Raw genomic sequence first — 27,779 nt, 5'->3', positions numbered from 1 at the left:
CTATAGCTCCCTCAAGTGGCTCAGTGGGTTAATACATTAAGCAGCTGAGGTCCCTGGTCAGTTTGGTAAATACAATTTGACACCGAGCCACATAAGGAGATAGTACAACAGGTGATCCAAGCTTGGTCAAGGAGGTAGGTTTTAAGGAGAGGTCTACAGAAGGAATTCCAGAGCGTAGGGTGGAGACAACAGAAGGCGGGGCCGCCAATGGTGGAGTGATTCAAATTGGGATGCGCAAGAGGCGAAATTTGGACGGATACAGAGATCTCGGAGGTTTTGGGCTGGAGGAGATTAGAGATAGGGAGGGGGATCAAATAGGACACGAAGGTAGTGAATGATCTGGTTCAGACTCATGCTCTGCATGGGGATTTTAAACCGAGGTCCTGTCTCCCCTGCTCTTTTCCGAAATCGTGCCATGGGATCATTGACATCCACCCGAGAGAGCAGACGGGGCATTCGTTTAACATCTCATCTGAAGGACGGGCACCTCCGACAGTGCGGCGCTCCCTCAGTACTGCCCCTCCAACAGTGCAGCACTCCCTCAGTACTGCCCCTCCGACAGTGCGGCGCTCCCTCAGCACTGCCCCTCCGACAGTGCGGCGCTCCCTCAGTACCGCCCCTCCGACAGTGCGGCGCTCCCTCAGTACCGCCCCTCCGACAGTGCGGCGCTCCCTCAGTACCACCCCTCCGACAGTGCGGCGCTCTCTCAGCACTGCCCCTCCCACAGTACCGCCCCTCCGACAGTGCGGCGCTCCCTCAGCACCGCCCCGCCGACAGTGCGGCGCTCCCTCAGCACCGCCCCTCTCACAGTGGGGCGCTCCCTCAGTACTGCCCCTCCGACAGTGCGGCGCTCCCTCAGTACTGCCCCTCCGACAGTGTGGTGCACCCTCCGTACTGCTCCTCTGACAGTGCAGTGCTCCCTCACTACTGCCTCTCTGACAGTGCGGCGCTCCCTCAATACCGCCCCTCCGACACTCCCTCAGTATCGCCCCTCCGACAGTGCGGCGCTCCCTCAGTACCGCCCCTCCGACATTGCGGCGCTCTTTCAGTGCCGCCCCGCCGATAGTGCTGCGCTCCCTCAGTACTGCCCCTCCGACAGTGCAGTGTTCCCTCAGTACTGCCCCTCCGACAATGCGGCGCTCCCTCAGTACTTCCCGTCCAACAGTGCGGCGCTTCCTCAGTACTGCCCTTCCCTCAGTGCGGAGCTCCCTCAGTACTGCCCCTCCGACAGTGCGGCGCTCCCTCAGTACTGCCCCTCCGACAGTGCGGCGCTCCCTCAGTACTGCCCCTCCGACAGTGCGGCGCTCCCTCAGTACTGCCCCTCCGACAGTGCGGCGCTCCCTCAGTACTGCCCCTCCGACAGTGCGGCGCTCCCTCAGTACTGCCCCTCCGACAGTGCGGCGCTCCCTCAGTACTGCCCCTCCGACAGTGCGGCACTCCCTCAATACTGCCCCTCCGACAGCGCGGCGCTCCCTCAGTGCTGCACTGGAGTGTCAGCCTAGCTTTATGTACACAAATTCTTGGAGTGGGACTTGAACCCACAACCTTCTGACTCAGAGGCGAGTGTGCTACCCACTGAGCCACAGCTGACACATAAGCTAAGAGTAAAGACAGTAGTTAAGACGAATAGCATCACTGCATTTAAAGGGATGCTGGATTAGCCCATGAGGGGGAAACGAATTGGAGGATATGCTGATGGGGTTAGATGAAGGACGAATGAGATTTGCCTCGTATGGAGCAGAAACACCAGCTTGGGCCTGCTGGGCTGGATGGCCTGTTTCTGGGCTGTAAATATGATGTAAGCCATTTGGGACGTGGCTGGATGATATCTTCCCCAGGTAGTGGCGCTGTTCTACACTACGGGATCAATGTTTACTTTTACCATCAGATATTGGCCGCCTGTTTTCCGCAGTGCCCAATCATCATGAGCAAAGCAACAAAGCAAGAATGGAAACATTGCTTTTGTTACACTTATTTTATTAACTTGGCGGTGAATTAGATGTTTTTGTATCGCACTGTTTAGGCATTCGCTTGATTTAGTTTTTGCAGGAGTCAGCGGCTGCTGTGGATGGTGCTCTCGATCCACTCGAGGTAATTCCTGACGTTGGTGTAGACCCCATACGCCCCGCACTTGACTCCCCAGGACACGATCCCCGCGACGTAAAACGTGCCGGAGCCCAGGGGATCGTCAAACACGAAGGCGCCGCCCCCGTCCCCCGTGCAAGCGTCGACGCCTTCGATTCCGGCGCACAGCATGTTCTCGGTCAGCGAGGCAGTCGTGCTGGCGGGAGAGAGGTTCCGGCAACTGGCCATCTCCGCCACGGGGACGAGGGCAAACATTAACACGTCGCTCTGGGCGAAACGCTCCGTCTTCCCGAAGCCAGATACGTAGCCCGCCTTGCCCACCCCAACCTTGTATTGGGGCTGCTTGCCCGGAAGGCAGATGGGCGAGATGGTCGGCCCCATCTTTACCTTCTGCTTGAGTTTAATCAAAGCGATGTCGTTGTCGAAGTCGGAGCGGCGCTGGCCGAGGGGCGGTCGGGTGAAGCCAGGGTGGGCGAGGATCTCCTCCGTCTCCAGCAGCCTCCACTGCGCCGCGGCGCCGCGGTCCGTCCCGCCGGCGAACATGCGCAGGGCCTGCTGGCGCTCCACGCACGAGGCGCTGGTCAGCACCCAGCGGTCCGAGATCAGCGCCCCGCCGCACACCGTGGTCTCGAAGTAAACCTGCCAGGGAAAGTTCCCGTCCTGCGCGGGGATGCCTCCGAAGATGCGCTGCGTGAGCGAAGGGGGCTCCCGTGGTCTTCCGCACACTGCCGGCAACAACAAAACCCTGCATTTATCCAGCGCCTTTAACGTAGTAAAAACAGGGCGCGTCACATAGAAACATAGAAGATAGGAGCAGGAGTAGGCCATTCGACCCCTCGAGCCCGCTCCACCATTCAATGCGGTCATGGCTGATCATCCAAACTCAGTACCCTGTCCCTGCCTTCTCCCCATATCTCTTGATCCCTTTAGCCTTAAGAAATATATCTAACTCCTTCTTGAATATATTTAATGAATTGGCCTCAACTGCCTTCTGTGGTAGAGAATTCCACAGGTTCACCACTCTCTGGGTGAAGAAATTCCTCCTCATCTCTGTCCTAAATGGCTTACCCCTTATCCTTAGACTGTGACCCCTGGTTCTGGACTCCCCGGCCATCTGGAACATCCTTCCTGCATCTAGTCTGTCCAGTCCTGTTAGAATTTTATAAGTTTCAATGAGATCCCCTCTCATTCTTCTAAACTCCAGCGAGTATAAGCCCAATCGACCCAATCTCTCCTCATACGTCATTCCTGCCATCCCAGGTATCAGCCTGGTGAATCTTCGCTGCACTCCCTCCATGGCAAGAACATTCTTCCTCAGATAAGGCGACGAAAACTGTACACAATACTCAAGATGTGGTCTCACCAAGGCCCTGTACAACTGCAGCAAGACATCCTTGCTCCTGTACTCAAACCCTCTCGCTACGAAGGCCAACATACCATTTGCCTTCTTAACCGCCTGCTGCACCTGCATGCTTACCTTCAGCGACTGGTACACAAGGACACCCAGGTCTCGTTGCACTTCCCCTTCTCCCAATCTATTGCCATTCAGATAATAATCTGCCTTCCTGTTTTTGACACCAAAGTGGATAACCTCGCATTTATCCACGTTATATTGCATTTGCCATGCTTCTGCCCATGCTTCTGCCCAATCAGCCAACCTGTCCAAATCATACTGGAGTTTCTCGTCACAGCAGTGTTAGCACACGAAATCTGACGCCGAGACACATGAGATATTAGGATGGGTGACCAAAAGCTTGGTCAGAGGGGGAGGTTTTAAGGAGCGGCTTAAAGGAGGAGAGAGGCGGAGAGGTTTAGGGAGGGAATTCCAGAGCTTAGGGCCCAGGCATCTGAAGGCACGGCCACCAATGGTGGAGCGATTAAAATTGGGGATGTGCAAGAGGTCGGAATTCTTGGAGTGCAGAGATCTCGGGGTGGGTGGGGTTTGTGGGGCTGGAGGAGGTTACAGAGATAGGGAGGGTTGCAGGGATGGAGGAGGTTACAGAGATAGGGAGGGTTGTGGGGCTGGAGGAGGTTACAGAGACAGGGAATGCTGTGGGGCTGGAGGAGGTTACAGAGATAGGGAGGGTTGTAGTGCTGGAGGAGGTTACAGAGACAGGGAAGGCTGTGGGGCTGGAGGAGGTTACAGAGATAGGGAGGGTTGTAGGGCTGGAGGAGATTACAGAGATAGGGAGGGTTGTGCTGGAGGAGGTTACAGAGACAGGGAAGGCTGTGGGGCTGGAGGAGGTTACAGAGACAGGGAGGGTTGGAGGAGATTACAGAGATAGGGAGGGTTGTGGGGCTGGAGGAGGTTACAGAGACAGGGAGGGTTGTAGGGCTGGAGGAGATTACAGAGATAGGGAGGGTTGTAGGGCTGGAGGAGGTTACAGAGATAGGGAGGGTTGTGGGGCTGGAGGAGGTCACAGAGACAGGGAGGGTTGTAGGGCTGGAGGAGATTACAGAGATAGGGAGGGTTGTGGGGCTGGAGGAGGTTACAGAGATAGAGAAGGTGTAAAGAAAGGCACGATGTTGAAATCAGATGCAGTAACCGGGGCCGAAGTTGGTCTCCGCCAGATGGGCCAGCGCCAAGTGGTGGCCATTTTATGCAGCGCCTGATTTTCGGATCGACAGGAGTGGAAATCGGACAGTTGGCAATCAGCCGCCGCCCGAGAAAAACTGCTTAGAATCACAGAATCATAGAAAGTTGCAGCACGGAAGGAGGCCATTCAGCCCATGGTTTCCGTGCCGGCCGACAAAGAGCGATCCAGCCTAATCCCACTTCCCAGCTCTTGGTCCGTAGCCCTGCAGGTTACAGCATCCCAAGTGCACATCCAAGTACTTTTTAAATGTGATGAGGGTTTCTGCCTCTACCACCCTTTCAGGCAGTGAGTTTCAGACCCCCACCACCCTCTGGGTGAAAAAAGTTCTCCTCAACTCCCCTCTAAACCTCCGACCAATTACTTTAAATCTGTGCCCCCTGGTTATTGACCCCTCTGCTAAGGGAAATAGGTCCTTTCTATCCACTCTATCTAGGCCCCTCATAATTTTATACACCTCAGTCAAGTCTCCCCTCAGCCTCCTCTGTTCCAAAGAAAACAACCCCAGCCTCTCCAATCGTTCCTCATAGCTAAAATTCTCCAGCCCAGGCAACATCCTCATAAATCTCCTCTGCACCCTCTCTAGTGCAATCACATCTTTCCTGTAATGTGGTGACCAGAACTGCACGCAGTACTCTAGCTGAGGCCTAACCACTGTTTTATACAGTTTAAGCATAACCCCCCCTGATCTTGTATTTTATGCCACGGCTAATAAAGGCAAGCATCTCAATTTTTCCTTTTATAAATCTAAATCTTAGCTGTATAGAAAAGATGGAGGAGCACCACTCACTCACCTGGCTGGCAGGTAGGGAGGACTTCCCCCACTTGGCTGTTCATCCATTTGCCGTTCGCTTGGCAGGTGTACAGTCCTGAAGGAGAAGGACAGGAGCAGGTGACCCGGATGTGAAGGTGGCATGCGCGCAGGCTCGGGGGCGCAAGCGTGCGATCTGAGGACGGTTGGTTGGTTGGTGATGTCACTCAGGGCGCGAGCATTCGGTCAGGACAGTTGGTGACGTCACTCGGGTAGGGTTAGGGTCAGACGTTGGGGTAGGGTTAAGGGTAGGGTTAGGGAGGATTAGGGGTTAGCTTAGGGTTAGAAACATAGAAGATAGGAGCAGGAGTAGGCCATTAGGCCCCTCGAGCCTGCTCCGCCATTCAATGAGATCATGGCTGATCATCCAAATTCAGTACCCTGTCCCTGCTTTCTCCCCATATCCTTTGATCCCCTTAGCCTTAAGAAATATATCTAACTCCTTCTTGAATATAGTTAATGAATTGGCCTCAACTGACTTCTGGGGTAGAGAATTCCACAGGTTCATCACTCTCTGGGTGAAGAAATTTCCCCTCATCTCAGTCCTAAATGGCTTACGCCTTATCCTTAGACTGTGACCCCGGTTCTGGACTCCCCCGCCATCAGGAACATCCTTCCTGTATCTAGTCTGTCTAGTCCTGTTAGAATTATATACGTTTCAATGAGATCCCCTCTCATTCTTCTAAACTCTAGCGAATATAAGCCTAATCGACTCAATCTCTCCTCATACGTCATTCCTGCCATCCCATGTATCAGTCTGGTGAATCTTCGTTGCACTCCCTCCATGGCAAGAACATCCTTCCTCAGATAAGGCGACCAAAACTGCACACAATACTCAAGGTGTGGTCTCCTTGCTTGCTCCTGTACTCGAATCCTCTCACTACGAAGGACAACATACCACTTGCCTTGTGCTTAGAATCATAGAATGATACAGAACAGAAGGAGGCCATTCGGCCCATCGTGCCTGTGCCGGCTCTATGGTAGAGCTATCCAATTAATCCCACTGTCTTGCTCTTTTCCCACAGCCCTGTAATTTTGTTCTGTTCAAGTATTTATCCAATTCTCTTATGTATGTTACTGTTGAATCTATTTCCAACACCCTTTCAGGCAGCGCATTCCAGATCACAACACCTTCAGTTTAACATCAGTGGTGGGTAAGGTTTTAGAAACAATAATCAAGGAAACAATTAATGGGCACTTGGAGAGGTTTAAGCTATTTGTAAAAGGCAGATCGTGTTTGACTAATCTAATTGAATTTTTTGATGAAGTAACAGGGAGGATTGATATAGGGAATGCAATGGATGTTGTCTACATGGATTTTTGGAAGGCGTTTGACAAAGTACCACATAGATGGCTGATTAACCAAATTGAGGCTCATGGAATAGGTGGGTCAGTGGCAGCTTGGAGAAGGAATTGGCTTAAGGACAGAAAACAGCGAGTTGTGGTAAATGGGTGTTTTTCAGACTGGAGGATGGTAGACAGTGGTGTTCCCCAAGGGTCAGTGCTGGAGCCACTGCTTTTTTTGATATATATATATAATTGACCTGGATATTGGAATAGAGAGTAGGATTTCTAAATTTGCTGATGACACCAAACTTGGGTGTGTGGCAAACAGTGAGGATGATACCAATCGACTGCAGCAGGACATAGAAAGGCTAACAGAATGGGGCAGACAAATGGCAGATGGAATTTAATACAGAGAAGTGTGAAGTGATGCATTTTGGTAGAAGGAACAGTGAGAGGCAATAAACACTTAATGGCACAGTTTTAAAGAGTGTGCAGGGACAGAGGGACCTGGGAGTTAATGTACATAGGTCCCTGAAGGTGGCAGGACATATTGAGAGAGTGGTTAGCAAAGCATATGGGATCTTGGGCTTCATAAATAGAAGTATTGAGTACAAAAGTAGAGAAGTTATGCTGAACCTTTATAAAGCGCTGGTTAGGCCACAACTGGAGTATTGCGTCCAGTTCTGGTCACCACACTTTAGGAAGGATGTGAAGGCCCTTGAGAGGGTGCAGAGGAGATTTACCAGAATGGTTCTGAGGATGGGGGATCTTAGCTACAAGGACAGGTTGGAGAAGCTGGATTTGTTTTCATTAGAACAAAGGAGGTTGAATGGTGATTTGATCGAGCTGTATAATATTATGACGGGTTTGAATAGGCTAGACGGGGAAAGGCTGTTCCTACTAGTTGATGGTACAAGGACTAGGGGACACAGATTTAAGGTTTTGGGCAAGAGATACTGGGGGATGTGAGGAAAAACTTTTTTACGCAGCGAGTGGTGAGGACCCGGAACTCGCTGCCGACGGAAGTGGTGGAAGCGGAGACACTCAATGTTTTCAAGGGGAGACTGGATAGGCACTTGAGGGAAATAAACTTGCAGGGCTACGGGGATAGAGCGGGGGAATGGGACTGACTGGATTGCTCCACAGAGAGCCGGCATGGATTACGATGGGCCGAATGGCCTCCTTCTGTGCCATTATGACTCTATGACCTCGCTGTGTAAAAGAATGTTTCCTCCTGTCGCCTCTGGTTCTTTTGTTAATTACCTTAACTCTGTGTCCTCTGGTTACCGACCCTCCTGCCAGTGGAAACAATTTCTCCTTATTTACCCTATCAAAACCCTTCATGATTTTGAACAACTTGATTAAATCTCCCCTTAACCTTCTCCGCTCTGAGGAGAAAACCCCCAGCTTCTCCAGTCTCTCCACGTGACTGCAGTGTGTTTCTGTGTTTGTGTGTGTGTTTGTGTCTCTGTGTTTGCTGGCTTCATTAGGCTTCATTCATATTGTCTTGAGACTCACCATTTCCACCACCTCTCCTGACATAATAATGCTGATTGCACTTGTAACTGACGGCTGAGGCGAGCAGGGTCCCATTACGGCCACTAATGTGTTCATAGCTGCCATTTTCTAGATCTTCAGGGATGCTGCAGTCCACGGCTGGAAACCAAAGCATCAGACGTTAGCTTCACCCATGAGGAAATATTTACTTTAAAAAATATATTATTACAACACAGACCAGGATCGCCCATTGGCCCGGTTCATCAAACATAGAAACATAGAACAGAGAACTTAGAAAAATAGGAGCAGGAGTCGGCCATTCGGCCCTTCGAGCCTGCTCCGCCCCATTCAATAAGATCATGGCTGATCCTGTATCTCAATACCATATTCCCGCTCTCTCCCCATACCCCTTGATGCCTTTTGTGCCTAGAAATAAATCTATCTATCTATCTAAAACTATCTGTCTATCTAAAACTATCTATCTATCTAAAACTATCTAAAACTATCTATCTATCTAAAACTATCGATCTATCTAAAACTATCTATCTAAAACTATCTAAAACTGTCTATCTATCTAAAACTATCTGTCTATCTAAAACTATCTATATCTATCTATATCTATCTATCTATCTATCTATCTATCTATCTATCTATCTATCTATCTAAAACTATCTCTCTATCTATCTAAAACTCTGTCTATCTATCTAAAACTCTATCTATCTATCTATCTAAAACTATCGAGGAATATCATCATCATTGTCCTTGCTTCCATGTACTTTAAGTAGGCTGTAATTGGTCCTTGATGAATTAATTTTAAACCAGCTAAGGATATTGTTGAAACACCTTACCTAGGGAATTCTTGTTGGGAAATATTGCCATCTGTAATATGTAGGCTTATTGTGATAGAAGACTATTAATGATGGAAAGGTTCCCTCTGTCTGCTATGTCTAGTCCAACTTTAGCCTGTTCTTTTCCAAAACATTTGTGATGTTGCTAATTCATACCAACCAAGGTTGGCCCACCCTTCGCCCACATACCTTAGCAAAGTTTTAGGAAAGAGACCAAGTATTTCTGTTGATAATGAGTAAAGTGAGCTCAGAGCTCTTTAAAAGGCAAAAGAAGGTGTCCTGCAAGGAAAAACACATATCCAACTGAAAGCAGAAAGATCAGAATGAATTGTTCAGAAACGGTATGAGGCGGTTTCAATAAAGGTAAATGGGGGGGGTGTTTAAATCAGTTACACTGGTCTGCTGAGTTGATATATGAGAGATATAAATTGAAAATCATCACCAAGATTTTCTGTTTACGTTCATCTTCAATGGACATAAAAATCGGGCGAAGATTCGCTATTGGCCATTTGCACTACAACCCAAGATGGATTTTTAACCTTATGTTCTTTTGGTGATGATTTTCAATTTATATCTCTCATATATCAACTCGCAGACCAGTGTAACTGATTTAAACACCCCCCCCATTTACTTTATTGAAACCGCCTCATAGTTTTGAACAATTCATTCTGATCTATCTGCTTTAGTTGGTTCTCTGTTTTTCTTGCGGACATTCTTTGTTTAAAGAGCTCTGCGCTCACTTTACTCATTATCAAACAGAAATAATTGGTCTTTTTAAAAATTTGCTCAAGGTATGTGGGCGTCGCTGGCAAGGCCGGCATTTATTGCCCATCCCTAGTTGCCCTTGAGAAGGTGGTGGTGAGCCGCCTTCTTGAACCGCTGCAGTCCGTGCAGTGAAGGTGCTCCCACAGTGCTGTTAGGGAGGGAGTTCCAGGGTTTTGACCCAGCGACGATGAAGGAACGGCCGATATATTTCCAAGTCAGGATGGTGTGTGACTTGGAGGGGAACTTGGAGGTTCCCATGCGCCTGCTGCCCTTGTCCTTCTAGGTGGAAGAGGTCGCGGGTTTGGGAGGTGCTGCCGAAGAAGCCTTGGTGAGTTGCTGCAGTGCATCTTGTAGATGGTACACACTGCAGCCACAGTACGCCAGTGGTGGAGGGAGTGAATGTTTAAGGTGGTGGATTGGGTGCCAATCAAACAGGCTGCTTTGTCCTGGATGGTGTCTAGCTTCTTGATTCAGATTCAGATATAGAGTCATAGGCCGGAATAACAGGCTGTTAACAGGCAGTTAAGAGGCTTTTTGCAATTTTGACTGTTCTACTGCGGGTTCCCCGACGTCCGGACACCACACCAGGTAAGCATGGCATGTTGTGGGTCTACTGTAGTGTTTCTGGATTGATGACAGCTGCAGAAGTGGTGTGAAGGATCCAATGGTGCACTGGTGAGTTTCAGAGGTAAGATAATGTTGGGAAAATCATTTTTAATGCACTTAGACTTTTCTGTAGGTAACAAGTTTTGAATTGTATGTGTCGTCCCACCTCTCTCACCAGTGACAGATTGCTCCTGTAACCTCACCATGCAGCTGCCATCTGTTCTAGCCTAAGGAGGGAGTCACTGGAGAGCCTGGGTGCAAGGGCTCACCTGTGAACAGTGATTGTCAGTGTTTGCAGCAGCTCAATGTGGTGAAGGTGCTCCCACAATATAAATGTCTTACCAACAGCTTCGTAAAAGACGGAAAATCCCCGTCGGCTTTCCTGATCCAAGGAATTGCAACGCACGCGAAGTTTAACACTGTGACTGTCAGACGCGGTTAATTTTGAGCTCGGTCGATGCACATGGATCGTCGTTCGGTTGCCGCAGATTTTGCCCAGTCGCTCTCGGTCAGCAAAAACCTGAGGTAATAAATGTGGGAAAAGTACAGAACTGAAAGAAAGGGTGTATCTGAAGCAGTCGCAATAAATGTTACAGGCTAAGGGGTAGATTTTCAACTTGCCCCCGGGCGCAAAGGAAGGATATACTTCCACAGTGCCAGCCATGGCTCAGTGGTTAGCACACTCGCTTTCTGAAGTCAGAAGGTTGTGGGTTCAAGTCCCACTCCAGGGACATGCGCACATAAAGCTAGGCTGACACTCCAGTGCAGTACTGAGGGAGCGCTGCACTGTCGGAGGGGCAGTACTGAGGGAGTGCTGCACTGTCGGGGGGCAGTACTGAGGGAGCGCCGCACTGTCGGGGGGGCAGTACTGAGGGAGCGCCGCACTGTCGGAGGGGCAGTACTGAGGGAGTGCCGCACTGTCGGGGGCAGTACTGAGGGAGCGCCGCACTGTCGGAGGGGCAGTACTGAGGGAGCGCCGCACTGTCGGGGGGCAGTACTGAAGGAGCGCCGCACTGTCGGAGGGGCAGTACTGAGGGAGCGCTGCACTGTCGGAGGGGCAGTACTGAGGGAACACCGCACTTTCAGAGGGGCCATTTCGGACTGAGATGAGGAGAAATTTCTTCACTCAGAGGGTGGTGAATCTTTGGAATTCTCTACCCCAGAGGGCTGTGGAGGCTCAGTCGTTGAGTATATTCAAGACAGAAATCGATAGATTTTTGGATATTAAGGGAATCAAGGGATATGGGGATAGTGCAGGAAAGTGGAGATGAGGTAGAAGATCAGCCATGATCTTATTGAATGGCGAAGCAGGCTCGAGGGACCGAATGGCCAACTCCTGCTCCTAATTCTTACGTTCTTATGTTCTTATGCAAAACTGGCATTGCAGAGATGACGCCGCTTATAGAAACTGTCAGATGCTCATTTCCATTGTTATTAATGGCCCAGAAATTCGGGTCTCCACGGATGAGTACGCACGGGGTACTCACCCGTAGGCCCAATGGAAGTGCCGGTTTTGTGCATGCACTGCGCATGCGCGGGAAACCGGCACTTCCATTCCCCTGAAAGAAGGGGTCCAGAGGTGGAACGCGTGCACAGGAGAGGCAGCGCGTGTGCATCGAACTTACGTATTTTTTGCAAGTTTTCCCGGGAGGGTAAGTCTCCACAATTTACACATTTAAAAAGCAGTCGTAAGGCCTGCTTTTTACAAGGTAAGTGGTGAATTAATTAAAATTAAAACATTTTTTCCACAGGTTTATTATTTTTAAATACTTTAAAGCAAGGTAAGTTTATTTTTAGCCCCGTTAGAAAATAAAATTATTTTTTTCAAAAATGTAAATTATTGTTTAAAATAGTTATTTCATGTAATTTATAGTTTATTTAAAAAATGTGATATGTTTTTAAAAATTATTTGAAGTTTTAGTGATGTTTTGGGGCTTATAGTATTTATAGGTTTGACAGCTCTTCCTGTCAAACTTATGAATGAAGCATTCCCTGCTCCGATTGGCTCTCCATGGCCCACGTGATCCCAGGGGACGCTTCGAACTAACTGCGCCCCTGGGATACGCAAGCACCGCGCGCCGGCAGTTGGAGGAGGCCCAGGATCGGAATCCCACGCGGGCCCACAGCTCAACGGCCGGCGCGCTAGGTAAGTGCAGGTCGGGGGCTTGCACCCGCGGGAAGCCCCCGACCCGAATTTCTGGGCCATTAATCGAAATTAAAATCAGGCGGTTTTTATAATGGGCGGGCAATCTGTAACGGCTCATTTAATGATCAAGGAGTGAATTTAAAATTCCCTGAAGCTAAAGCCTAATTGAGAGTTGTCACTAAGAGTAGGGCAGGGGTGAATCCTCTCAACTGTTGTCTCGCCAAGATGGGATCTGGAAGAAATTGCTCAAATTTTGCGGAAGTACAACCCCTTTATTCAGTCAAGTAAATAATTAGTCCAGTCAAATGAAGGAACAGAAAATAGCGCGTCATTTGCCCAGGGGTTTTGAACCAACTTATAATTTTGGCATTTTGGGGGTGAAATTGACCTCAGCAAGTCAACAAACCGGGCGGAGTGTGAAACGGGCGGCTGATTTGCCGTGAGCTCGTTTCGCATGACCATCAAAGACCAATTTCGGCCCCGTTGGTTTGAGACTAGGCTCGACTGATGGAAGGCAAAAACCTTCCTTTTCTGACGGCTGTAAAGAATGTGAAAGTAAGGAAGAGAGGAGAAGAAGGAAAGAAAGGAAAAAGAACAAAAGGAAGGAGTGAAAATTGCTCTGAAACCTTTTAGAATCTGAAATTAAGGCCCCCTGGTGCAGCAAGGTTGAATTAAGATTCTCCCCCTGTACTATAGCTGACCCACCACCACCAACAACAACAACTTGTATTTATATAGCGCCTTTAACGTAGTAAAACGTCCCAAGGTGCTGCGCAGGAGTGTTACAAGACAGACATTTTGACACCGAGCCACATTAAATAAATTTAAAATGGAGATAGACAGTTTCCTAGCTGATAAGGGAATAAGGGGTTACGGGGAGAGGGCAGGGAAGTGGACGTGAGTCTAAGTTCGGATCAGCCATGATCCTATTGAATGGCGGAGCAGGCCCGAGGGGCCGTATGGCCTACCCCTGCTACTACTTCTTATGTTCTTATAAGGAGATATTAGGACAGGTGACCAAAAGCTTGGTCAAAGAGGTGTGTTTTAAGGAGCGCCTTAAAGGAGGAGAGAGTGGTAGCGAGGCGGAGAGGTTTAGGCAGGGAATTCCCGAGCTTAGGGCCCAGGCAACAGAAGGCACGGCCACCAATGGATAGAGTCATAGAGTTTTACAGCACAGAAAGAGGCCCTTCGGCCCATCGTGTCTGCGCCGCCCATCCATCCCTGTCCAGTCTAATCCCATTTTCCAGCATTTGGTCCATAGCCTTGTATGCAATGGCATTTCAAGTGCTCATCCAAATGCTTCTTGAATGTTGTGAGGGTTCCTGCCTCTACCACCCTTTCAGGCATTGAGTTCCACATTCCAACCACCCTCTGGGTGAAAAAGTTCCTCCTCAAATCCCCTCTAAATCTCCTGCCCCTTACCCTGAATCTATGCCCCCTTGTTATTGACCCCCCTACTAAGGGGAAAAGTTCCTCTTTGTCTACCCTATCTATGCCCCTCATCATTTTGTACACCTCAATCAGGTCCCCCCTCAGCCTTCTTTGCTCCAAGGAAAACAACCCCAGCCTGTCCAGCCTCTCTTCATAGCTGAGGCGCTCCATCCCAGGTAACATCCTGGTGAATCTTCTCTGCACCCTCTCCAAAGCAATCACATCCTTCCTATAGTGAGGCGACCAGAACTGCACACAGTACTCCAGCTGTGGCCTCACCAGCGTTTTGTACAGCTCCATCATAACCTCCCTGCTCTTATATTCTATGCCTCGGCTAATGAAGGCAAGTATCCCATATGCCTTTTTAACCACCTTATCTACCTGTTCCGCTGCCTTCAGGGATCTATGTACATGTACACCAAGGTCCCTCTGACCCTCTGTACTTCCTAGGGTCCTACCACTCATTGTGTATTCCCTTGCCTTATTTGTCCGTCCAAAATGCATCACCTCGCACTTTTCAGGGTTAAATTCCATTTGCCACTTTTCCGCCCATCTGACCAACCCGTTTATATCGTCCTGTAGCCTGAGGCTTTCCTCCTCACAATTTACCACCCCACCAATTTTCGTGTCATCTGCGAACTTACTGATCATACCTTTTACATTCTCATCCAAATCATTTATGTAGATCACAAACAACAAGGGACCCAGCACCGATCCCTGAGGTACCCCACTGGACACAGGCTTCCAGTCACAAAAGCAACCTTCGACCATCACCCTCTGCCTCCTGCCACTCAGCCAGTTTATGATCCAACGCGCCAAGGCACCCTGGATCCCATGGGCTCTTACCTTCTTGACCAGTCTCCTATGCGGGACTTTGTCAAAAGCTTTACTGAAGTCCATGTAAACCACATCCACAGCATTTCCCTCATCCACCCCCCTAGTCACCCCCTCGAAAAATTCAATCAGATTTGTCAGACATGATTTACCCTTGACAAAGCCATGCTGACTATCCCCGATTAATCCTTGCCTCTCCAAGTGGAGACTAATTTTGTCCCTCAGAATTTTTTCCAATAATTTCCCTACCACAGATGTTAGGCTCACTGGCCTGTAATTCCCTGGTTTATCCCTGCTACCCTTCTTGAATAATGGTACTACGTTAGCTGTTCTCCAGTCCTCTGGTACATCCCCTGTGGCCAGAGAGGTTCTGAAAATTTGTGTCAGAGCCCCTGCAATCTCCTCCTTTGCCTCCCACAGCAGCCTGGGATACATCTCGTCTGGGCCTGGGGATTTATCCACTTTTTGGCCTGCTAAAACCGCTAGCACCTCCTCCCTCTCGATGCTAATATGTTCAAGTATGTCACAGCCCCCTTGCCCGATTTCTATGTCTGCATCGTCTTTCTCCATAGTGAACACAGATGCAAAAAATTCATTTAAAACCCCGCCTACATCATCTGGCTCTACACACAGATTGCCACTTTGGTCCCTAATGGGCCCTACCCTTTCCCTGGTTATCGTCTTGCCCTTAATATACTTATAAAACATCTTAGGATTTTCCTTTATTTTGCTCGCCAGTGTTATTTCATGGCCCCTCCTCGCCCTCCTAATTTCTTTTTTAAGTATGCCCCTGCATTTTTTATACTCCTCTAGGGCTTCTTCCGTCTTTAGTCTTTTGTAACTGCCAAAAGCTCCCTTTTTATTTCTAATGCATTTTTGTATATCCCTTGTCATCCAAGGTTCCCTTTGCTTGTTGGTCCCACCCTTGACCTTTACAGGAACATGTTGGCGTTGTACTCTCTCTATTTCCCTTCTGAAAGTCTCCCACTGTTTTGATGCGGATTTTCCTATAAGTAGCTGCTCCCAGTCCAATTTGGCCAGATCCTGCCTTATATTAAAATCGGCCTTCCCCCAATTTAGAACCCTTATTTCCGGGCCGTCTTTGTCTTTTTCCATGACCACCTTAAATCTCACCGAATTGTGGTCACTGTCGCCAAAATGCTCTCCTACTGACACTTCCACCACTTGCCCGGCTACATTCCCCAGAATTAGGTCCAGTACCGCCCCCTCTCTTGTAGGACTTTCTACATGTTGGCTCAAAAAGCTCTCCTGGATGCACTTTAAGAATTCTGCACCCTCTAAGCCTTTCACACTCTGACTATCCCAATTTATATTGGGGAAGTTGAAATCCCCCACTATTATTACCCTATTATTTTTGCACTTTTCTGAGATTTGCCTACATATCTGTTCCTCTATCTCCCCCTGACTGTTTGGGGGCCTATAGTACACTCCCAGCAAAGTGCTTGCCCCCTTTTTGTTTTTAAGTTCTACCCATATGGCCTCATTAGAGGAACCCGCTAATATATCATCCCTCCTTACAGCAGTAATTGACTCCTTAATTAATATTGCAACACCCCCTCCCCTTTTACAACCCCCTCTGTCTCGCCTGAAGATTCTATACCCCGGAATATTGAGCTGCCAGTCCTGACCCTCCCTCAACCATGTCTCCGTGATAGCAACAATATCGTACTCCCATGTGTTCAACAACAACTTCAGTTCATCCACCTTATTTGCAAGACTCCTTGCATTAAAATAAATGCCTTCCAGCCCTGCCATATTCTCTTTTGCCTTCACATATTTGCTTTGCCTTCCCAGCTGACTTGTTTTTCCCTCTGTATTTGGCTGTAAATCACCCCCTACTATAGCTCCACTCTGTACCCCATCCCCCTGCCAAGTTAGTTTAAACCCCCCCCAGCAGTGCTAGCAAACCTCCCCGCAAGGATATTGGTTCCCCTCTGGTTCAGGTGTAAACCGTCCGACTTGTACAAGTCCCACCTTTCCGAGAAGCAGACCCAGTGATCCAGGAAACTAAAGCCCTCCCCCCTGCACCATCCCTTTAGCCACGCATTCATCTGTTCTATCTTCCTATTCCTATACTTACTAGCACGTGGCACCGGGAGTAATCCAGAGATTACAACCCTTGAGGTCCTGCTCTTTAATCCTTCACCTAGCTCCCTAAATTCTTGCTGCAGGACCTCATCCCTCTTTTTACCTATGTCGTTGGTACCAATGTGGACCACGACCGCTGGCTGTTCACCCTCCCCCTCCAGAATGCCCTGCAGCCGCTCAGTGACATCCTTGACCCTGGCACCAGGGAGGCAACAAACCATCCTGGATTCACGTCTACGGCCACAGAAACGCCTATCTGTTCCCCTTACTATAGAATCCCCTACCACTATTGCTCTCCCACTCTTTTTTCCCCCCTTCCTGGGCAGCAGGAGCACCGCCAGTGCCAGGAAGTTGGCTGCTGCTGCCTTCCCCTGGTGAGTCATCCCCCTCAACAGTATCCAAAGCGGTATACTTGTTTGAAAGGGGGATGTCCACAGGGGTTCCCTGCACTACCTGCCTGCCTTTGTTGCTCCGCCTGATGGTCACCCCCTGTGCTGCCCTACCCTGAGGCGTGAACAACTCGCTAAACGTGCTATCCACGAGCCTCTCAGCATCGCGTATGCTCCAAAATTCATCCACCCGCAGCTCGAGCGCCACAATGCGGTCTACAAGTAGCTGCAGCTGGATGCATTTCCCGCACACATGGTCGCCAGGGACACTGGCAGCGTCCCTGATTTCCCACATAGAGCAGGAGGAGCAGAACACGGGTCTGAGCTCTCCTGCCATGACTTACTCCTTTAATTAATCTGAAAATTTATTCAATACCCCAGTTACAGGTATACTCTAGGGCACTTTATTTACCAACTGTCCTCACCACAACAGAGCCCCTAGAAATTTAACACCACAGAATTCAAGCTTGTAATGAAAAGAGAGAAAAGAGAGAAATACTCACGAACCAATCACTTACCTGCTCCCTGGTGACGTCACACCCCGATTACTTTTTACCTCCCTGCAACTACCGATTATAATCAGGGATGCTCAAGAGGGCAGAATTAGGGGAGCGCAGATATCTTGGGTGGGTTTGTGGGGCTGGAGGAAATTACAGAAATAGGGAGGGACGAGACAATGGAGGAATTTGAAAACAAGGATGAGAATTTTGAAATCGAGGCGCTGCTTAACCGGGAGCCAATGTAGGTCAGCGAGCACAGGGGGTGATGGGCGAACGGGACTTGGTGCAGGTGAGGACACGGGGCAGCCGAGTTTTGGATGACCTCAAGTTTACGTAGGGTGGAATGTGGGAGGCCAGCCAGGAGTGCGTTGGAATGGTCAAGTCTAGAGGTAACAAAGGCATGGATGAGGGTTTCAGCAGCGGACCAGTTGAGGCAAGGGAGGAGACGGGCGATGTTACGGAGGTGGAAGTAGGCAGTCTTGGTTATGCCGCTGATATACGGTCGGAAGCTCATTTCAGGGTCAAATATGACACCGAGGTTGCGGACCAGTGCTTGCTGGTGGCACGCAATAGCGGCAATGAGACAATGCATCACTGGCTAGCTTTGGTAATGTTCACCTGAATCTGCAAGAAATGACAATGAATCTCAATATAATGGCCCAGAAATTCAGGTCGGGGGCTTCCCGTGGGTGCAAGCCCCCGACCTGCACTTACCTAGCGCGCCGGCCGTTGAGCTGTGGGCCCGCGTGAGATTCCGATCCTGGGCCTGCTCCAACTGCCGGCGCGCAGCGCTTGCGTATCCCAGGGGCGCAGTTAGTTCGAAGCGTCCCCTGGGATCACGTGGGCCATGGAGAGCCAATGATAGCAGGGAATGCTTCATTCATAAATTTGACAGGAAGATCTGTCCAAACTATAAATACTATAAGCCCCAAAACATCACTAAAACTTCAAATAACTTTTTTAAAAATCACATTTTTAAAATAACTATAAATTACATGAAATAACTATTTTAAACAATAATTTAAATTTTTGAAAATATTAATTACATTTTCTAACGGGGCTAAAAATAAATTTACCTTTCTTTAAAGTATTTAAAAATAATAAACCTGTGGAAAAAATGTTTTAATTTTAATTAATTCACCACTTACCTTGTAAAAAGTAGGCCTTGCGCCTGCTTTTTAAAAGTGTAACTCCTGGAGACTTACCCTCCCGGAGAAACCTGCAAAAAAAAACGTAAGTTCGATGCGCACGCGCTGCCTCTCTGGCGCACACGTTCCACCTCTCAACCCCTTCTTTCAGGGGAACGGAATTGCATGCAGGAAACCGGCAGTTCCATTGGGCTTACGGGTGAGTACCCCGTGCGTACTCACCCATGGAGACCCGAATTTCTGGGCCAATATAATACAAGAACGTAAAAATACCTCCACATAGTTGTGCTCACATGACGAAGATGCCAAATAGTCAAAATGGCTCAAATGGAGTTTCAGTGCGAATCCTCGCGGGGTTTCAATATCCCAGCTGCTGATTTTCTTGGACTGATAATTCGGTGCGTGAATCTCCCCAAACATCCCAGGAAGGTTTGATTCAGTGACAGCACCAGTAAAGCCCCGTAATACAAGCAGAGCCCTGGAAAGAAGGGGGGGGGGAGAAATAATTAAAATAATAAAATGCGATACAACTGTCCCAGGCAGAGAATGCAAGAAGTCCGAGAGCATGAGAACATTCCTGACAGAAAATAAAAGATTAACATTACTACAGCGCCTTTCACGATCTCAGGTCGTCCCAAAGTGCTTTACAGCCAATGAAGTCCAGGCACTGTTGTAATGTAGGAAATGCTGCAGCCAATTTGCGCACAGCAAGCTCCCACAAACAGCAATGTGATCACGACCAGATCATCTGTTTTAGTGACGTTGGTTAAGGAATAAATATTGCCCAGGATACCAGGGAGAACTTCCCTGCTCTTCTTTGAAATCGTGCCACGGGATCTTTTACGACCATCTGAGAGAGCAGACAGAGCCACAGCTTAAGATCGCATCCAGAAGGCAGCAACTCCAGCAGTGCCGCGCTCCCTCAGTACTGCCCCTCCGACAGTGCAGGGCTCCCTCAGTACTGCCCCTCCAACGGGGTAGCACTCCCTCAGTACTGCCCCTCCGACAGTGCGACGCTCCCTCAGTGCCGCCCCTCCGACTGTGCAAGGCTCTCTCAGTACTGCCCCTCCGACAGTGTTGCGCTCCCTCAGTACTGCCCCTCCGACAGTGCGGCGCTCCCTCAGTACTGCCCCTCCGACAGTGCTGCACTCCCTCAGTACTGCCCCTCCAACGGGGTAGCACTCCCTCAGTACTGCCCCTCCGACTGTGCAGGGCTCCCTCAGTACTGCCCCTCTGACAGTGCGGCGCTCCCTCAGTGCTGCCCCTCTGACCGTGCAAGGCTCTCTCAGTACTGCCCCTCCGACAGTGTTGCGCTCCCTCAGTACTGCCCCTCCGACAGTGCGGCACGCCCTCAGGTACTGCCCCTCCGACAGTGCTGCACTCCCTCAGTACTGCCCCTCTGACAGTGCGGCACTCCCTCAGTACTGCCCCTCCGACAGTGCGGCACTCCCTCAGTACTGCCCCTCTGACAGTGCGGCTCTCCCTCAGCACTGCCCCTCCGACAGTGCGGCTCTCCCTCAGCACTGCCCCTCCGACAGTGAGGCGCTCCCTCAGCACTGCCCCTCTGACAGTGCGGCGCTCCATCAGTACTACCCCTCCGACAGTGCGGCGCTCCCTCTATAGTTCACTGGAGTGTCAGCCTAAATTTTTGTGCTCATGTGTCTGGAGTGGGACTTAAACCCATGACCTTCTGACTCAGAGACGAGGCTGCTACCCAGTGAGCCACGACTTAGGTGCAGTTTGACGAGAGCAACAGCCCCATTGTGGATATTCTTGCGGTCGTTTTAACTTTTAGTGTGAAATGGGCGATATCGGATCGGCTGTGCGTTATACAGCCCGCCCAATTGTCCTTTCTGTTGACTGTTGATAGCCTTACTGTGGTAATAAGTTTTGGGTTAGTATAAAATGGACGATATTGTATGTCTGCTCTTGATTTTTCTTACTTTTGAAGTCAATATGCCAATATACTTGTCTAGGTGTCATGCATGCTGCAACTTATTTCTGTTTCTTCAGCATACGCACTTTGTTGGTTTCTAAAGGCGTTCTTGTTACCTGAGCTGACTTGGTGGAATCTGATTCTCCCATTGGTGAAGACTATTAACAATTAACTTCAGATTTCTGGGTTGTGAAATTCGGCTCTTTTGCGCCTGCCGTTAGCGCCTCCGCCGGACGCTAACGGGGTGCAGCGGGCTTATCGCCCGGGCGGGGAAGCACCCCCTGAGAAATTCGCTCCACCGCCGCGATGACATCATCGGCGTGCGTCGCGATGCCTTAGCGCCACGCGGCAGAAATTTGGCTGCGCCCCGTGAGGCTGCAGCGGGCGATGTCAGCGCCGGCCTCGCGGGTCACGAGCCAGGCCGACCTCCACTCGTGGGGCGGTATTTAAAGCGGAGGTGCCGCCGCGACTCGCGCCGCCATTTTATTTTTTCTGGCCGACCTCCATGTCGGGCCCCCCCCCCCCATGGCGGCCCTTGGCGTGGCGCATGACCGCCATCGCGCAGCCCGGCACCGCGCCACCCTGCTGGGCTAGTGTAGTGCCGAGCTCACAACATCCCTCCCCTTTAACTGAAGGGAAGAGGCAGTGAAATGCGCTACGTAGCGCTCCGGCACTACCGCGCTTTGCGCCCCCGACAGTGCCCCGAGAGGATGTGGAGCGCCCGAGATAGCGCTCTGCTTCCTCGTTGGGATGGCAAGCGGAATTAGCAGTGGGGGGGTACTTCCTCTCCGGGCACCAAATCTCCAGTGATAATTCGCTTACCGCCCCAAACAGGGCGTAACCAAATTTTGCCCTCACCTAATGGGCTCGAATTTCCAAGCCCCATGGAGGCGGGAGTCGGGGGAAAATTGCAGAATCGGGGGGCAGAAACCCAACCCGCCTCCGTGCCAATGTCCCAGGAGGCGGGTGCCCGACCTGTGCTGGGAGCCGCCTCCCCGAGGCGGGAAGGGGATTAGTGCCAATTAACTGCCTGTTAACAGGTAGTTAACAGGCAGTTTTTGGCCTAACCCCTATTTTTGGCCCTGAAGTGTGGGCTTCCCGACGACTCCAAACCACGCCAAGTTAGCGAGGCGGACCGTCGGGCTGAAGGGCTTGGAGGGTTCGAGATGTCTGGTGTTCAGGTGAGTGATGGGTGCATGAGTGCAGAGGTAAGTGTGTTTGGTGTGTGTAAAGTGTTTAAAGAAGTTTTACTTACCTTTACAGCCTTCCTTCCTTCAGGTCTTGGGAGTTCCTCATCTCACCGGCACAGAAAGCAGAATGGCCGTGAGCTGTCAAAAGTTGCAGCATTCTGTTTTCTGTTCTGGAGAGATTTCTAACTGAGTCTGTGGAGAATGACTCAAGTTAGAAGACAGATTGTCAGTGTTTGACAGCTTCATAGAGCTGTCAAAGGCTGATATTTCACCTGTCAAAAGCTCTTGACAGATGAAATGTCAATCCCTGACGTCACCTATAACTGGGTGTCCCTTAATTGGCCTGCTGAGCCCGCTGGGCGGGCTCAACAAGGTCAATCAAGGGAAAATCGTGTGGGTTGGCCACAACTCGATGGAGGCGGGACTACAACCCCAAAAGTGGGAGTCCCGCCTCCAGCACACCCCCATTGACAAAATCCAGCCCATAGTCTTTATGAGCATCTATTGACTTCCCACCCAACTTGTTCCTTAAATACTTGTTGAAAACTCCCCTCCCTCCAACATCAACTTAGATTTTGCATTGCCAACTGATCTATTGTTCCTTTCTTGTTTGCAAATCTCTCCATGGTCTCGCCCTCTCCCTATCTCTGTAATCTTCTCCAGCCCTGCAACTCTTTAAGATCTCTGCACTCCTCCAATTCCGGCCTCTTGAGCATCCCTGATTTTCATCGTTCCACTATTGGCGGCCGTGCCTTCAGCTGCCTGGGCCCTAAGCTCTGGAATTCCCTCCCTAAACCTCTCCGCCTCTCTACCCTCCTTTAAGACGCTCCTTAAAACCTACCTCTTTGACCAAGCTTTTGGTCACCTGCCCTAATATCTCATGTGGCTCGGTGTCAAATTTTGTTTGATAATCGCTCCTGTGAAGCGCCTTGAGATGTTTTACTACGTTAAAGGCGCTATATAAATACAAGTTGTTGATGATGTTGTTGCGTTATGCCTCAACTGACTCATCCATGATTCATTCCTCAGTAACATTTGTTCCCCTGAGTTCTGAACATATTTCTGTTGTGTCTAAAAGCTCCTTTAAGTGCTGTATTTGATTGCTCTGGTTGAATTCGGTGACTGGCTACTTGAATGTTACGTTTGAGCTGAAAAAAGGTGGAAGGGTGCAGAGTTAAACTGTTTCTCATTTATTTTTCATCAGATGTCCCCCAAGTCGGTTAAAGCGCCACTCAGGTGAAGAGTGACAATCACTGAAGACTGTCTTAAGTAAACCGTATGGTCGCAGTTACCAATAAAAAGGAATTCAGTCTCTGGAAATCATAGTATCAAGTCTGTTAGGGAATCATCTACAGATTACTATTTGTGATATCAAATTGTCAGGAGCACATTTCTTTACCAGTCATTTGAAAGGTGATGTTTATTTTGAACACTGTACGCTCATCATAGAATCATAGAATGATACAGCACAGAAGGAGGCCATTTGGCCCATCGGGAAAGAGCGATCCAATTAGTCCCACTCCCCCCGGCTCTTTCCCCACAGCCCTGCAAATTTTTCCCCTTCAAGTATTTCTCCAATTCCCCTTTTGAAAGTTACTATTGAATCTGCTCCCACCGCCCTTTCAGGCAGCGCGTTCCAGATCACAACAACAAATTTTGTCCTCGCGTCTCATATTGCAAACAGCAATATGTAGCCAGTTGCATCTTCTTTATATATAAACATAAGAACATAAGAATTAGGAGCAGGAGTCGGCCATACGGCCCCTTGAGCCTGCTCCGCCATTCAATAAGATCATGGCTGATCATCGACCTCAACTCCACTTTCCCGCCCGATCCCCATATCCCTTGATTCCCCTAGAGCCCAAAAATCTATCGATCTCAACCTTGAATATACTCAAAGACTGAGCATTCACAGCCCTCTGGGGCAGAGAATTCCAAAGATTCACCACCCTCTGAGTGAAGAAATTCCTCCTCATCTCAGTCTTGAATGGCCGACCCCTTATCCTGAGACTGTGCCCCCTGGTTCTAGACACTCCAGCCAGGGGGAAACATCCTCCCATCAGCTACTCTGTCAATCCCCCTCAGAATCTTGTATGTTTCAATGAGATCACCTCTCATTCTTCTAAACTCCAGAGAGTATCGGCCCATTCTACACAATCTCTCATCATAGGACAGCCCTCTCATCCCAGGAATCAATCTAGTGAACCTTCGTTGCACTGCCTCCAAGGCAAGTATATCCTTCCTTAGGTAAGGAGACCAAAACTGTGCCCAGTACTCCAGGTGTGGTCTCACCAAGGTCCTGTACAATTGTAGCAAGACTTACTTACTCTTATACTCCAACCCCCTTGCAATAAAGGCCAACATGCCATTTGCCTTCCTTATTGCTTGCTGTACCTGCAGGCTAACTTTCTGTGTTTCTTGCACGAGGACACCCAAATCTCTCTCAACACCAACATTTGAACGTTTCTCACCATTACTGTTACTGTTTCTATGTACATGTGCTTGTAGTCCAGTGGTCTATAGCCAACTGTTGATCTGTGAGACCATAAAGCAGAACATTTACAGCACAGAAACAGGCCATTCAGACCAATCAGTCCACGCCGGTGTGTATGATCCACACGAGCCTCCTCCCACCCTACTTCATCTCACCCTATCTGCATATCCTTCTATTCCTTTCTCCCTCATGTGTTTATCTAGCTTCCCCTTAAATGCATCTGTATAAAGGCCCAGAAATTCGGGTTGGGGGCTTCCCGCGGGTGCAAGCCCTCGACCTGCACTTACCTAGCGCGCCGGCCGTTGAGCTGTGGGCCCCCGATCCTGGGCCTCCTCCAACTGCCGGCGCGCGGTGCTTGCGAATCCCAGGGGCGCAGTTAGTTCGAAGCATCCCCTGGGATCACGTGGGCCATGGAGAGCCAATGGTAGCAGGGAATCTGTATTCATAGATTTGACAGGAAGAACTGTCAAATCTATGAATACAATACAGCCCCAAAACATCACTAAAATGTCAAATAATTTTTTTTTTTAAATCACATTTTTAAAATAACTAAATTACATAAAATAACTATTTTAAACAATAATTTAAATTTTTGGAAAAATTAATTACATTTTCTAACAGGGCTAAAAATAAACTTACCTTTCTTTAAAGTATTTAAAAATAATAAACCTGTGGAAAAAATGTTTTAATTTTACTTAATTCACCACTTACCTTGTTAAAAGCAGTCCTTGCAACGGCTTTTTATAAGCGTAGCTGCTGGAGACTTACCCTCCCAGAAAAACCTGGAAAAAAAACGGAAGTTCCAGGCGTACGCGCTGCCTCTCCGGCGCACGTGTTCGACCGGTGAACCCCTTCCTTTAAGGGAACAGAAGTTCCGGTTTCCCACGCATGGGCAGTGCATGCACGAGACCGTCACTTTCGTTGGGCCTACGCGTGAGTACCCCATGCGTACTCACCCGTGGGGACCCGAAGTTCTGGCCCATGGAGGTCCCGGATGTTTCTCCTCCACTTTGTGCGGTCTTGGGCCAGGGATTCCCAGGTGTCGGTGGGGGATGTTGCACTTTTTCAAGGCGGTTTTGAGGGTGTTCTTGAAGCGTTTCCTCTGCCTACCTGGGGCTCTCTTACTGTGTCAGAGCTCTGAGTAGAGCGCTTGTTTTGGGAGTCTCGTGTTGGGCATGCGGACGATGTGACCAGTCCATCGCACCAACGCTCGTCTCGATCTTCCTTGCTGCAATGCTCCATCTCACCCTCAGTAAGCTCCCCGCTGGAGTGGAGCTAATTTACAGAACAAACGGGAAACTGTTCAACCTCCGTCGCCTCCAGTCCAGATCAAAGTGGAGATCACTGCCGAGCTGGTATCATGTTCTCACTTGATATCCATACAGGGGCAGTTTCCAGCAGGGGTTACTGGGTAACACAGAAAAGGGCCATAGAATCTGACACTAACTTGGGATGATTTTTCTCTGGTGCCATGGGAACACTCAGGTTAATTATTACACCATCTACATAGCTTGGCAGAGATAAGCTCACTCACAGGCAGACTATGGTCGGAACCTGTGACCTCCCCGGTGTGTATGTGTCAGTACTATTCCACAAACCGTATTGCCGACCAAGGCAGCATATGGACATCAACAACGGGCAAACGCCCAACCTCAAATAAAGTAGGCTTGGTGGAGATGTAGCCATTGACGCGCTCCTTCTAAATAAAAAGGTTTCATCGTCTTCCCGGACTGACCGCACTGTTGTCAATACTCAGCATTAGTACTCACCACACGCACACCAATCTCGCATCCATGTCGTTAGAGTGAAGACCAATAACGTGTCTTAAATTCAATTCTTAGCGGACAAGAAGCAGCAGCTCAGGCTGGTCATTGGAAGGAGTCAAACTGCTCCCATCGATTCAATGTTCAACTAGATCAGTAAACTAACTTCTTCTGGATTGCACATATTTATTCAGTGGGCCGCTATTGGCCTCCCGCAAAAGTAAACAAGTGAAAGAGAGAGAGGAAATCGTTGAGTACACCATGTATAGAATTGACAATGAAGCTCAGCGTAAGCTCGAGGAACAGCACCTCGTCTTTCGATTAGGCACTTTACAGCCTTCTGGGCTCAACATCGAGTTCAACAATTTCAGACCCTAACCTCGGCCCCTATCATTTTTTTTCTCTCTCTCACGTGGCAGCTGTCGATCATTCAGCCATTCCCATTTACACTTCATCTCGAGCCATCTTTTGTTTCTTAACTTGTCCCATCTCCATCTCCTTTTGCCTTGCACCATTTGTCTTGTAATCTCTCCTGCCTTCCGCCCTATCACAGACCTTCCCCTTTGTTCTTTCCTCCCCTCCCCCCTCTTCCTGCCCCTACACTTGCTTAAAAACCTGTTCTATCTCCAACGTTTTCCAGTTCTGACGAAGGGTCGCTGACCTGAAACGTTAACTCTGTTTCTCTCTCCACAGATGCTGCCCGACCTGCTGAGTATTTCCAGCATTTTCTGTTCTTATTTCAGATTTCCAGCATCCGCAGTATTTTGCTTTTGTATAAAATTGACAAATTAGTCGTAGTCTGTAGTCTTAGTTGTTGTGATCTGGAACACACTGTCTGGGCGGTGGAAGCAGATTAAATAGTAACTTCCTAAAGGGAAATTGTTATTTACTTGAAAGAGAAAAGTTGCAGGGGAGTGGGACTAATTCAAAGTGCCGGCACAGGCAGTGATGGGCCGAATCGGCCATTTAAGACTGCGATGAGGAGGAAATTCTTCACTCAGAGGGTTGTGAATCTTTGGAGATCTTCACCCCAAAGGGCTGCTGAGTTGTTGAGTATCTTCAAGGCTGAGATCGATAGATTTTTGGACTCCAGGGGAATCGAGGGATACGGAGATCGGGCGGGAAAGTAGAGTTGAGGTCGAAGATCAGCCATGATCGCATTGAATGGCGGAGCAGGCTCGAGGGGCCGAATGGCCAACTCCTGCTCCTATTTCTTGTGTTCTTATCATTTTATGATTTTACAACCACTTTGTTAACAATTACGGTTTAACATGTTAGGTATTTCCCACTTTGAAAGATATCTATCTTGTCTGACATACTTGCCCATACGGAGCATTAGATAGTGA

The 27,779-nt window shown here is 49.2% G+C and overlaps 1 protein-coding gene across 1 annotated transcript in view; it reads right to left on the bottom strand.

The window, feature by feature from the left end:
• Positions 1-1,960: 1,960 nt before the first annotated feature.
• The window catches only part of LOC147091017 (complement C1s subcomponent-like), an 81,190-nt gene continuing 55,371 nt past the window's right edge, over positions 1,961-27,779 (bottom strand). Inside the window, exons 10-14 of the mRNA XM_085977155.1 lie at positions 24,648-24,711; positions 10,836-11,013; positions 8,296-8,433; positions 5,474-5,548; positions 1,961-2,810 (exon numbers count right to left, since the gene is read on the bottom strand). Of these exons, the coding sequence (XP_085833281.1) occupies positions 2,053-2,810; positions 5,474-5,548; positions 8,296-8,433; positions 10,836-11,013; positions 24,648-24,711 (1,213 nt within the window). The 3' untranslated portion in view covers positions 1,961-2,052. The remainder of the gene's footprint in view (positions 2,811-5,473; positions 5,549-8,295; positions 8,434-10,835; positions 11,014-24,647; positions 24,712-27,779) is intronic.

The sequence above is a fragment of the Somniosus microcephalus genome, unplaced genomic scaffold (genome assembly GCF_052327205.1).
Source record: "Somniosus microcephalus isolate GS21.2 unplaced genomic scaffold, FLI_Smic_1.0 unresolved_chr4, whole genome shotgun sequence".
Lineage (NCBI taxonomy): Eukaryota > Metazoa > Chordata > Chondrichthyes > Squaliformes > Somniosidae > Somniosus > Somniosus microcephalus.
This window is presented reverse-complemented; position numbering and strand designations above follow the sequence as displayed.